Source organism: Anser cygnoides, chromosome 2, assembly GCF_040182565.1.
Source record: "Anser cygnoides isolate HZ-2024a breed goose chromosome 2, Taihu_goose_T2T_genome, whole genome shotgun sequence".
In the NCBI taxonomy this organism is placed as follows: domain Eukaryota; kingdom Metazoa; phylum Chordata; class Aves; order Anseriformes; family Anatidae; genus Anser; species Anser cygnoides.
Window position 1 is genome coordinate 42192670 of NC_089874.1, and position 14164 is coordinate 42206833.

General features: G+C 37.3%; 1 protein-coding gene across 9 annotated transcripts in view; it reads right to left on the bottom strand.

Moving 5' to 3' along the window:
* SLC4A7 (solute carrier family 4 member 7) overlaps window positions 1-14164 on the bottom strand; it is an 89570-nt gene that overhangs the window by 44411 nt on the left and 30995 nt on the right. For 8 of the 9 annotated variants that reach the window (XM_066991928.1, XM_066991929.1, XM_066991925.1 and 5 more), the window contains one exon: window positions 11285-11366. In XM_066991928.1, the coding sequence (XP_066848029.1) occupies window positions 11285-11366 (82 nt within the window). Of the gene's footprint in view, window positions 1-10108; window positions 11246-11284; window positions 11367-14164 lie in introns of those variants that run through there. The other variant, XM_066991930.1, reaches the window with a different exon arrangement.

Below are 14164 nucleotides of genomic sequence, written 5' to 3' on the forward strand. Positions count from 1 at the left end.
AACTTAGCACATCCTCAAATTAATGTATACTGCCATTTAAAAAAATTTACTTTCAACATCTTATTTTCCTTTGACCTCTCACATTAATGCAATACTAGTACCAAACAGCACATCCTCAAATTAATGTATACTGCCATTTAAAAAAATTTACTTTCAACATCTTATTTTCCTTTGACCTCTCACATTAATGCAATACTAGTACCAAACAGCCTTGCAGAAAAAAAAAAAAATCAATGAACTGTTAAGAACATATTACTACAATGCCTCCTGTAAAGGAGTTAGCATATACAATAACCTTTTCAATGCCTTTTTAAACAAACAATCTCAGGAAAAGACGCATTAACTAAGCCTGGAGGTTAACACTAAATACTTCGTTTCATACTGTAGAAGAGTTATTACAGAAGACTGACATTAACAAAAGGAAAAGGAAGTGGTTTTTGAGCTCCTAGAGAGATGTAAATTCAGCAAGTTTATAGAAGCCAAGCAAGCCACAGGAGTTGTGACTATACACATATATGCATATATATGCACATGTCAAACATGCCTTCTAAGAAGCATCTTTAAGCCTCAAGATTATATAAATTTTTAAATAATACCTTATAAAACAATATTTTCAGTGTCACACAAGAGAAAGGACTAAGCAAAGAAAAAAACAATAATATGTAAGCAAGCTCAATGTTTGTTTCATCTAGTCAAGATTACTTTCTGAATTACACAAACCTGAGGCTTGACACAATTCAAACACTAGCTTTAATAGGAGTGGACTGACTGGGACTATGACCAAATCTGAAATGATGCATTTTGACAGTAAACTTGTTCCCTTTAAGCGTAGAAAACAGATTAAGTTGTTGAAGCATTCATTACTACTATTTATCAATAGAGACTTTTCTTTTATGAGTTTCTTCCACGAAGAATAGCCAGCCCTGCTGGGGAGCTGGACCCGCACCCTCTGTAACTACTACACAAGATGAAATTCCAGAGAAAGCAACACTTAGGTGACACCTGAATGTTAATCAATAAAGTTGACATGTGATATGGCTAGATGGCAACACTAACAATGTCACGTTACTGATGCCATCATGAAACAATAATCTTCTGTACACAGACACCAAAAGTAGTAGGCTGATACCACGGGCACGCATCAACAGAGATCTCTTCTATTACCTACTAAATCCTAAACTACTGCTGTTGGATGCTGCAGGGATATTAACACCAAAAGGCAGAGTAAAACTGCTGTACAGTTATACAGGTTTAATCTTAATTCTAACTTCACAAAGCACTGAAACCCCCCCCAAAAATAAAGATAGCTGTATTGAGTAGGTCTGTGCTCCCTTAACTTCATTATTCAGATAGGAGTAATTAAAGCCAGAAGATGAACAGATAAAGATTTAGTTGCTAGCACAATTTCCAACAAAACAAAAAACACGTAAGATTTTTCTTCATTCATTCCCAATGAACCGAGAAAAACAACTTACAGTTCCCTTCACCCCGGCCAAAACAAATTGCCAGAAAAAGACCAGCAACATAATAGTAACAGAGGAAAAGTTAACTCTAAAAAGGCTACGATACATATTACCAGAATCAGTGTTACTTTAAAAGGAACACAACCTTTTACTTGAATATTGTTTTTAAAAGCTTAAGAAGTACAGTTGCTTGACCTTCACAGCTTAACTCACACCAACATCTGTACCACAGCACCACTCTCAAGTAAAGCTTGTTAGAGAATTACTTTAAACCAATCATCAATAGAATTAGTAGACTGCCTGATACTAAATTTAGTGATACAGAACTCAAGAGATACTTATTCATTTTAATCTAACATGACTTTATCCATACTTAGCTGTTCAAATCCCCCAAGGGTATTTAATATTAAGGCCCTTATCCCTATGAAACAAATCTAAATGTTAGGAGTTTGCTATGTCTCAATCACACGGTACAAGTCAGTTTATATAAAAAAGTCCAATAAAATTGAAAGAATAGAAAATGCTCTGTTTAGATATTCTGGTTTCTTCCCAGAGCCCTAAGAAAATATTAATAGAAGACTTCTAAACTCCTGGAGAGATCAAAAACATACATCCGAAATGCTCTGATGTGGCAACTGTGTAAGTAGAATTTCACACAGGACTTCCTTTTTCCTAACCATCACTTTGACAGACAGACAACTTTTAAGCTTCATACAAAGAATGTTCTTCCCTACGTTACCGAGGGAAATCAAGCTAACACCTACGTGGAAAGGAACATTATACATTCTCAAATCCTGTTACTTAGAAATTTGAACTGCAGAGACCATATTAACTGCTGCTGTAAGGGACATCTGGAGACTGGCTATCGAGTCCAATCTCTCTCAAGCACGACCACCTTCAAAGTTGAAGTCATCTTTTTGATCAGGTTGCTCAGGAAGACAAACAGTCAAGCTTCAAGTGTCTCAAAGAACTGACATTCTACAGACTCTCTACAGACAACCCATTCCAACATATGACAACATACTCCACAAAAAAGATTTCCAAACATCCAGTCAGCACTTCCCATCCTGCATTTTTCATCTGTTCCCCCTCACCCTTTCATTGTCCATCTCTGACAATAGTCTGACTATCTTTTCCATAAGCTCCCAATAGTCAGCTGAAGATAAAAACTTTATTACAGGAATCACTATTTTTCAAAAAAAAAAAAATCATCAGATAGTAATACAAAGTTAGGTCATTGATTTTACTTAGAAGCCTTTGTTTAAGCAAGTAATGTAATCCACGAAGGATCTGCAGCAGAGATCCTAACCTGTTCTATGAGACCGTAAAACAGGCCAAAAAAAGCAGCTAGGAAAAAGAAAAGCTGTGTGCTCTCAGGTGTCTCTAACTCCCACACCCCCAAAAACATTACCCTAACATGAACTATTCAAAACCCATCATCTCATACTTTGACACTAATTCTTCATACATCATGGAAAGTATCTGTACACACAAAAATAAGCTCAACTATAAGCGCAACTATATCAACTATATCACAGGTTTGCTCAGAAGTTAGAAGTACACAAATATGAAAAATAATCTTCAGTGAATGAAGTAAAAGAGTGAAAACAAATCTTTTCACACCCAAAACACTTCAGAGCCCAAAGATCCTCTCCAAATACGCTCTGCTCTGGTAAAACTTTAGGAACTACTAGAATCTCCTTTATACCTCATCCTCCTTTATTGTTGGAAAAAGTTTTTGTATATAGTATTTGTATACAGTATACAGTGTTTGTATACAATCATCTCAGTTTTCCAAGCATTAACTTCCTACAAAAAGAACCTTATTATCAGCAGTCTTTTTCTGTGCTTTGTTAAAAGAATGATTTGCCTTTTTTAAAAAATTATATCCTGTTTTGACAATATCAAATTTTCTAACCAAATTTGTATAAAGAAATAAAAAAATCCTTTCACAACATGGGTTATTTGCCTTAGCTGGAGCCCACAGGTTCTCCACAGTCCAATATATTTTAGGATCTGTTAAGCCTTCTGTGCCCTATCCCAAAATCTCCTGTTGCTCATAGTAATTAAGTGTATCTAAGAATATGTTCTTTGTACTGAAATGGTTGCGTAGATAGTACTGAAAAGCATAATCCAAAAATTTTGTATGCATAGCATATGGTAAAGCAGCTCAGTAAGAAAGCGTGTTTTCTCACTGCACAATGAAAGCCAGCACCACATTATGCTGACTGGCAGAAGCAATAAATACCAGAACTCATTACACACAGAAGTGTGTTTCTTCTGTAGACTTTAGAAAAGGCAGAAAAACGAGTTGGTAGGGGCAGTCATAAGAGAAAAATGCACTGAATATTTATTTCTACTTGACACAATCAACAGTATTCAAGAAGGCATTGTCAGTAATGACATGAGACGTGGAGGTAGTAACAGTACTAGGAAAAGCCCAGTGCCAGCTGACAGAGCTCCGTGGGGATTGTGGCACTCCATGTCTGCCCCAGGGCTTTGCTGCCCACAGCCAGCATCCACCTCTCTCACTGGGTGCCTGGGGGAGCTGGCTGCCCTTGTACCACACGTCCAAGTCAGCCCATAGCGGGGTCCCGCACTCTGAGCTGAAGGTGCAGCTCAGGTCCAGCCTGCCTCAGCAGTGCTCAGGACAGAGGATGTATAATAAGATCATTTCTAAGAGTTATTTCTGCTGGAAAGCAGAAAACCTAGAAACACACAATTCAGGCAAAAGTTCCATTAAAGTCAAAGGTTGCCCTTTGTCCACTAATAAATCAGTATTCTCAGCCCTTCCCAAGGATGCCAAGCACCGTAAGTACGCTAGGCTTCCACAGTCAATACACTGTATTTGTTAAGCATTTCAAGAGAAACATTTGAAAAAAAAAAAAAAAAATCTCCACTTCATCAGTGGTCACAAATGCATTCTTGTTACACACATTCTTGACCACACACCTGTCTCTTGTACAACTGCTGCACACATCTTTAAGTGGGTTAATTTCCCCCCAAATACCTCTATTCCCTGATATTCATAAGGTATGAAAAATATTATGGGTGGAATCTTGTCCCATATAAGGGTTAACCCTTTCTGAAGAAAAAAATGTCACCCTTTCTTCATAAAAAAAATCAAACAAAAACCCTTCACACTTAAAAAGTTTCAACTGTTCTGAAACACTAGCATTCAATGAATTTCAAATGAAGAAGTCATCCATTCAGCAAGAATTCTGAGACGCATCACTTTACAGCTTTAGTCAATGTTTGGAACATCAGTAAATGTTATGGAAAGCCATCAATTAACAATAAGCTGTCTTCTGCCTGGTTTCAAAAATCTTTGAGTAAGCTGGGGCCATCAAGCTCATTTTAAAGTTTTATGTTGCATTTGGTACTGTTTGGTAAACTTCGGTATCCTGGCCCTACTGCTTGAATAACAATTTTACGTAAGTTTCAGATTATGAAACTGCCATTAATTACCTTTTCATAAAATTTCTGATACACGCAGTCAGAACAGAAGCACCACATAAGGTTCTCTCAGATAAACTAAGTTTGCAAATAAAAAAGTTAAGACAGCTTACGCCATAAATTTTTAAATAGCATTGCTTCCATCTTGGTCCATTTTACATTAAATATTTATTTTAAGTATTTATGTAAAAGGCATTAGCTTGTTTTTAATGGCTTCTATTTTAAAAAGAACTTTGTGTTAAAAAGAAATGCTAAAATTAGCATGGGAGTTTCCCAAAATGGATTTTAAGCATTTAACTACAAGCTATTGTCTGCTGCAGATGTTCTCAAAGTAAATCGTTCAAGTTTAAGTGCTGAATCACTTTGTTTATTCCCACTGTCTAACCTCTAATAGTGGATTTACAGCTTCGTCAGCTTTGGAGGATGAATATTAGATTATCTATCCTTTCTTGTTAGAAATTCAAGGGTATTCATTTTTCAGTACTGCTTTCTCACTCTACAGAAAAAAATAGTTGAATATTAAAAACTTATTCTTTGCTGCATCATTTCCTTCAAAGATTATTTCATTTAAGGTTCAGTATTTATATAAGTATCATCTACTTTAAATTGGCTACATAACAAGGGAAGCATGGCTAAAATGAATTGTATGATTCCCTGCACGTACTCCACTTCCCATGGAAAAGTCACTGAAATTACTGAAGTCTATACTTCCCATAGACCAACACCTAAATCATAATACTAAGTAAATCCAAGTCTTTAGGAAAGCTCTCTTGTCTGAAAATGTTTTGATTACTTTAAACCAGAAAATCACACCCATTTTATAATACTATACAATGCCTTTTGAACAAAATAAAACCAAAATCAAAATAGTACTACTATTTTAATCTTATGAATATCTTAGTATATATACAAAAAATGCTAACTTTGTTCTAGTATGAAAACTGAGTCTTACTCCCTCCTCCTCAGTCTCAACTCTGTCAGAAAGGCCGTAAATGCAGATAATATCTTTCACAGAAACATACAAAACATCCTGTCACCAACCATTAATGAAATGGGGTACACAGGAGGGTTCCTCAGCTGTTGAAACCACTGTTTGTAGAATGAGTAGTTTTCCTCAACAACAATGGTGGTATCAGAACTGCTAATTATTTTTTCTCCCCTTTTAAATTTATGCAGTAGTTAGTTAGCCAAGAATATGAATTTTGAGATGCACTAGTTCATACTTCTTTTTACACTCAGTTCCTGTTAGGTTACCATCAAGAATTGAGAATTAACTTCCAAAAAGACTGGTCTAGAATTCTGGGTGCTCTATTGAGTTTTATGCCTATACAGTCAGCTTGGCAGATTTCCCTCTCAAAAGGCAGCCTGAAAATAATTTTGATAGCATTTAAGCACTTAACTTTGCAATAAGCAATGCTAATAATATAATAAATCAAGGAAAATTACTCTTCCTACATAGAAGTCTCAATACTGTACAAATGAACAGGAAAATAAGTCATGGAACTTGCCTGTGGACATGCAGATACCCCATGACAAAAGTGTATCATATTGTGTAACCGTAAGTTTCAACACACAGGTGACAAAGGTGTAGTAATGCAACCTAATTCCAACATTTACTTAATCAAGATTCCACTAAAAGTCATATTAGGAAAACATCCTTGATTTTTGTAACTTACACAGAAGAGCTGAGCAGAGATATTACTGAAATATTATATTTCTGAGCAATAAGGACAAAAGAATTTATTCTGTACCAGCTGCTAGCTTAACTGGTACAAGTGAATATTTTTTTTGCTGTTGCATATGACTCAGAGCATGTTGAACATACCTAACATGTCCAACTGTACTGTACCTGAATAGACATGTTTTCACTTTGCTCTCAGGTCAATTTAAATTAACTTTGCAACTCAGGGATATCACTAGAGCCAATGGGTGAAAGATGGCCTCCAAGAATCATTGATGAGCATCCTAAATTAATTATATTTTCAGAATTAGTTTCATACCACTTTATTCTACTTTTTGATCACATAAAAAGGTATAATTTCATAAAAATAGCATTTTGAAATTCTTCTCTGTTAAATACAGTTCTTTTCTGGACCATTAGGGGGTCTTCTAAAGACTCAAACATTCATTCCATAGTTTGAGAGCCGTGAAAAAACGTGTTCTGTACTGTCTAAATTAGTGCAGCCTATTATTAGGGAACATGAGAAAGTAAATACTAAGCATGTTTTTAAAGGGCCAGCAGCTACAACGTCCTGTTAAGTTACATCTGTTCACCTGCTCCTGTGGAATGTGTTCTCTTGAAAGTTTTCACAGGAACTACTCATGGGTTTTAGCACAGTCACAATTTAAATACATCTAAAAGGTAGATTAGTATTAAACCTACCACCTAAAAACAAACAAATGAAAAAGTTAGCAGTACATTGTAACTTGTGGTGGAATTTAAGTTCTCTTTGTTCCACCAAAGCCCTTTTATAGTACTGAAACAATTTCTGACTATTTACAACAACTGCAAAACTTGCAGAGCAAGTTTTCCACTTAGATATATTCATTTCTAGAGGGAGGAGAAAGTGCAGGATTATTTAATTATCCATCCTTATCAACTAAGATGAACAGAAAAGCACGGCTGTTTTCTTAAAGGAAAAAGATGGCTTTAAGCCACCAAGGTATCAGAGGTAATAGGGTCACTTGAAACGTAAACACTACTTACACCTGCCACAAGATAGTGTTAGAGTAGCTACTAAATCATCTTAAGTTTTGAAAGCTGCTTCTTGGATTTATGGCACAGAAAACTAGACTACTGAGACGGACACTCGACCTCAGATTGTTTCTGGAACAAAGCCTCTGTTATGTGTAAACTCCTTATCTTTGCTATGCCTGTAACTGGTCGGCTAAGAGTAACAGAAGATAGCCCTTTTCCCTTAAGCTAGATCTAGTAAATGTATCCACAAATCAAGCTGAAAAGCCATCTATGCATTTGAAAAGATACGACTTAGTAACATCAAGCTAAACATAGCAACTCAGGTTTTAGAGCACTTACCTAAAACATGGTTCTTAACAGAAAGATGGGATAAAATACCTCTGCCATTACTATTCTTGCCTTACTTCCATTCCATCCTTACTTCGCTGTTATTCTCATTCGTTCCAGCTCAAAGTGTCTGGCATCAAGCTAAGAACATTAGGTGCTCTTAAAGATGCTATTTTAAGCTGTTATTCCACTTTCTAGCTCTTCTGTAAACTGACATTTGTTATTTCAAAGTATGGACTTACAACTTCGGTAAGAAGTGGTACCTTAATTTATTACACAGTCTGCCCACAATTGCATTTTACCATTTCTACCTATTTCTCTTTTACAGGGAGAGTTGCAAAACAAGTAGCCTATTTCTAACCTTTCTAACCTAAATACTGTCACTCTGGATATGTACCACACTTTCCCTGCAACCATTAACAGAGTCCTAGCTCCAAGATTTATTTTGTATTTAGCAACTAGTCTGCTTTCCATTGACATCACATTGACATTCCCATCAAAGTTACCAGGAAATAGTTATCCAGTACTGAGAGCACCAAAAAATGTTGCTCCAGCATTGGCAATAAATTATGCCTTCTGCAGCATCAAACCAATCAGCATCAGTTTGTAGATGCTTTAAAGCTGCTAAATTATCACCTATCATTGCTGGCTTTCAAGGTTTGGTTCTTCACATCATAGCTGAACTGAATTAATTGATTGCTGCCTCTCCTTGAAAATGAATCAACGCACACTTCTGGAGGGGTTCCAAATTCCTAGAACTCCTTTTCAAGTCACCAGAAGAAACAAGTTGGAAGACCGGACTGAAACAGCTTCAGTTCTTAAAACACTTACAATACTTAATGCTACTGTAGATCTTCCTAAGCCTACAAGAAAATTTTCACAAGTCAATAATGAAAAATAATACTATCTGGAGTTTCCTACTGCTTTCAGACAACAATTCCATTTCCCCCCTTGTAAGATTTTAGTACCAGAATTAAAAACAAAGCCTCCCTCTCTCCCCCCAAACCCACATGCCTACTCTCATCATCATAGCTTATAATTAGCAATCTCATAATAAACAGAACTCTAAGTTCATATAATTTATTATCTAAGACACCCTGTATCTAAACAATTCCTTTTGTTGAATCTCAGAGAAGATAAGTATACCAGTCAAACGACTGTATTTACATACATTTGTCTTCAGTACAGGAAAAAAAAAACTTCTTATTCTTACTTCGGAATGGTTACACCACTGATAAAAGTCAAAATATATGCTGTCCCTCCTTTTCCCCATTCTACTATAAAAAAAGACCAATTTTCTTACAGATAATTAAGAAACTACAGAATAAATGTAATTACAAAAAAAGAATTCTGACTACTACTAAAATATGTGCCTATCTGAAGTTTCAGAAACACGTGTTAATCCTACTGCAATACATTTTTTTTTGTCAGATGCTTCTTATTAGTTATGTTCAATCTCTGTATAGCCAGCACTCTCTTTAGAAAATGACACTGTCTCGCTCTGAAGAGAGCATGAGGTAGCCAAAGAAAGAAACAAGGCTGCATGGCTAAGAGCAAGGTGAGGACAATGAAATCTCTTCAGTTCCTCCTTTCAACAGCTGTTATGTTGACTCAAATGCTCATGAAACACAAGTTTTAGTTTCACCGTAATTTATTCCTTGGCCATGGGTAAGAAGACAGTGGGTATTTTCATAGTCAGCAATACAATGGCTTAAATTGCCTCCAGAAGCCTTAACCACTGCCTTTCCATCCCTACCTTGTGTCCCTGCAGTGGTGTACTGGCTGAGGCATTCCTTCGCCTGTGCCATGCAAGACCAGGGAAGCGATCCGGCTGCACGTTCCCATGTCATTCCTCCTGGTGCTGAGGCATTCCAGCTGCTCAGCGCACTGACAAACTACTCCAGCTGAATGCCTGCCTCCTCTTAACCCTTGCCTCCCTGCAAAAACACACCCGTGCTTTTTTTGGTTCATCTCCCAGAAAAAAGCAAGAAAAGGAAATGAAGGAGGAAACAGCTTAAATCTGCACTTAAGATTTACCTGCAAAAACAGATAGCGAAACAGCTTCACAGCAGCTTAACCCTATCTGAATTAGCATCATTGCACTCCCCACCTCTACCTCTCAGCCTTATGCTCATACCTCCTCTCAGCACTGGCAGACACCCACCTGTGTGGCAAAATGGTTCAGGGTGCTCAATTCATGAGATCTCTCATTATGTTCCTTTGTCAGGGGTGTTTCTTCTTCTGCTGGCTTACTACATTTAACCACGCTTGTTGTACGGTCAGACAAACAAAGTGTCAGCTCAAGACAGAAAGCAGTAACAGAGAGAAGGGAACAGAGCAAGAATATGACTGCAAGAGCAGCAAACAACTTTAATCACTTTAAACTGTCCCTTGTTAGACTACAGTATAGGAAAATGAGACATCAACCTAAAATCAACTTTTGTCAGCTAGAAACTGCTGCTATAAGGGCTCTCTGCTGTTCTGAAGCAGTAAGATTCAGCAGTTTCAGGAAATACTACTTAACGTATCTACTGATAGTCTTCAGCATTTCACAAATGTTAATTAAGCTTCAGAGCACGGGAAAGTAGGATTTTTACCCTGCATACCCCTAGCTTTTTCCTCTTGCATCACTAAATGGCATACGTGAACTTTCAAGCCAATCTACTTCCTTTTCAAGCCAGCAAGAAATTACACCTTAGACAAAATATCCCATTTTCATTTTGGCATATGAAACTGACTCAGTGCCTTTTCTTTTTTTTTTTTTTTTTTAAATGTGCTTAACGCAGGGTTCTGGGTCAAATAATGATTCCATAACGCTTCTAATTGATTGTAGACAGGATGTACGATTCAGCATGGAACTAGAAGCAATGTATCTGCTTAATCAGTCAGCATTTGAAGTGCATGACTACAGTCACAAGAAGTTTTCAGAAAAGAAAACAAACAACTTCCTCATGATCCTTGTTTCCCTGAATTTTGATTCTGAAGAAGTTGACATCATTCATGCTGGGAAACAACTTGTTGAAAGTGATTATTTCTTCAAAGCTACATTTTGATTGTTAATCTTGGAAGCAAAGCTTTCCAAGAAAAGCTTTGTAAATATCTTTTAAAGACTTCTTTTCAGTGACACATTTAAAGAACACTGAGTATTTATTAGCATGTGCAGTGACAAAGACAGCACAGGTCATCTGCAGTTCCACGGTTTTAGTTCCTAGAATTGTGTGCTGGCCATAAAATTCTGTTTCTTTTTAGTGATACTGGTTGCACTCAAAGGAAAATAGATATTTTATCCTGCAGGGAAGAAAAAGCAGGTTAAACAAACAGAGAACCCCCACAAACTTACTCTCTAGTTCTTCTTTCTCAAAGTTTGTATTGATAGTAGAGCTGATTTTGCCCATATCCACAACAGCTTCTTCATCATGACCCTGAAGGAATAAGAGAAAAGTTTAAGTTAAGAAAATCCAAATAAAACTAACTTTTTCTAAATTCCTGAAGATGTTCTGCTGTTCTGGAAGCTATCAAAGTTTTCTAAAGTAATAAAAGTTCACCTCTTAGAAACTGAGAAAGAAAATATAAATGAAAAGCTACGCATAGAATTCCTCAAGAAAACATTACTTTGTACTGAAGGAAAATGTCTTACTGCTTGTGAAAACATCAGTATGATTAAGGCTAGATAAACTACATGTCACAAAATAACGAAGCAAATTAAGCTACTTATTTGTTTAGAGTCATCGGGAAGGACAATTCAAAACTTATTATTTACACAAATAATTGCTACTGTACTTTAAGAGATGCTCCTACAAGTTTAAAAACAGAGTCAGCTGTCCTGGCAAAAGGCGAAAAGCTGGACAAAAATTCACATCATATTTAAATTCCAGCCAGTATCATAATAAAGAGAGGGAAGGGAGAAGGGCACAAAACACAACAGCCGGACAGCCTGAAAAAAAGGCTCAAAGCAAATGCTGTCTACAGAAATCGAAAACCATTTAACTTAATGCCAATGAACAGAATCAGTGAACATGAAGTTGTAATGGAAAACTAGAGAACAAATCCAGGGATATGCTAAATACCACAGAATTTCTTTTTGCAATGTTCTCGATTTCATCTTATCAAGGATCAGGACGTACATTTCAGGATTGGAACCCTCTCCTAGCTTTACATTCAACGGCAGTGAATCTACTTCACTAAATTAACTAGCAAATTTTTCAAAGTTACAGCAGTTCACATTCAGAGACCTTGAACATGCTTGCTTAGGGAAGTACTCCTGCGTAGGATTTTCTGGCACAAATAAGGAGCTTTTATGAACCAAAGGTTATATATAAAGGGGTGGCAAAAGAGTTAAGCTACACAACTCGAGGGCCTCTTCTAGACAAACGGTTTTGGAAAGATCAAAATAATCAACTGCTCACTCAGCTTTCAGCAAGAGGCTTGTTAACAAGCCACACCCCATCTAATTCATGCTTTTTATGTACAAGGTTAGACAACGGCAGTTGCAAGATGATCTTTTTCCATTTCTTTACTACCAAAACCATACTACTCATAATGCAAAAACACAATATTTGAAATACATACAGGTTCAAGGACAAGTTTCTTATCTGCGAGTGCTTTCTCTAATCCCATGTAGCACTACGCAGAACACATCACTAAAACACACCTTTACACCCTGCCTTCGGCTCAAACCTGACGAAATAACTTAAAATAACTGAGCTGTAGAAAGCACCATGAAATTTGCCTCTCTCCAAATGGTTTGCATTTCTTAGAACAGTTTTTATTTTCTTTTAACAGCTCACAGTATCCAGCCTCCAGGCAGAACAAGATCTCCCCTTGAACTGCTGCTGCCTGCCCTCCCATAGAGTTTTGCTCTGCCTCTACCATCTGTAGTAGCCGGCCAACTGCTGGAGAATGCTGGCCCTGCTCTTCCTGCTCCTCCAGGCAAACCCTTTTTTCTTCCTCCCCTAAGTCAGATTTATCGATCATGAAATCAGATATAAAGAGCTGTGCCAACTGCTTCCATTTATTTACTTAAATAACTGAATTCATTTCTCAGCTCACCAAACTGACTTTCCTTGCGGCTATATGACAGCCAGACCCACCACAAAGCATCTGGGTGCTCACCACTGCTGGAAGCTGCCCAGTGCCACATTTTGGTAGCTCAGCGTGGGATCTATAATAATGGTTTTGTGATGGAAAAAAAAAAAAAAAAAAAACCACAACCCTGAATCGGGAGTCTTACAGGGACTGGGAACCCTAACAGTGGTGATATTCACTAAAACTCTCATCTTGGAATCACTCAACAGCACAGTGCTCTGAGTGTAGAACAGGCTTGTCTTCTCACACCGAAGTGAGGAGGATGAAAATCAACATACTTGTACAGCAGCTGTAAGCAAAAACCCCTCTCCCTACCCCAAAAAAAACAACTCAGCACAGCTCCTCAGTCTCTCTAAAACAGATATCTACTACAGTGTATTACATACCAAAAAAAAAAAAAAAAGCCAATCATTGACTACTAGGAAAAGTAGGTTAAAGAATATGAAGATGACCAATGCCTGGCATATACAGGAAAAAAATATTTTCAGATGAGGTTTAAAATGGAGACAGTAACAAGTGTCTTCCCATTTGGGGGAAGGTTGTAACAAAAGCAGCTACACCACATAGGACATTAAAAGCAGCTGGCTCTGTGTAAATAAGCAAGATACAAAATAAGGCATAGCACATGGCAGAACAAGTTTATGAAAACTAAAGGAGGACTCTCTGGCCTTAAGAATGAGTTTTCACGGCAGGTGTTCCACAGTAACTCCATTTTGTCACTGCTGTATTGCAAGGGCAGAGATGTGCATGCACGTTAGAAAACCAAACTCCTTCATGGCCTAGACCACTACAGATCAGTTTAGGTGTATCTGATGGGGGCAACTGTGTGAAACTGTTACCAGGTCATATTAATAAAGTAGAGGCAGAAGTTCAGAAAGTGTCAGAGCGTGGGGAGGGGGCATTCCTGCCTCCTACACACCAAAATGGGATTTAAAGAGCCCTCCAGAAGATGCCTTCATAATGTAATCAGCCTCTGCCAGCTCTTTGGTAACTGTTCTGGAGGTAGGGAAAAAACTGTTGCAGAGGAACTCTCAACTCTTACCTTTACTGAAGATGTGTTTTTCAACACAACTTGGGGGGGAAAAAAAAACATGCATAAAGCTTATAGCAAAAGAGGTCTAGAAGCAGCATTAGA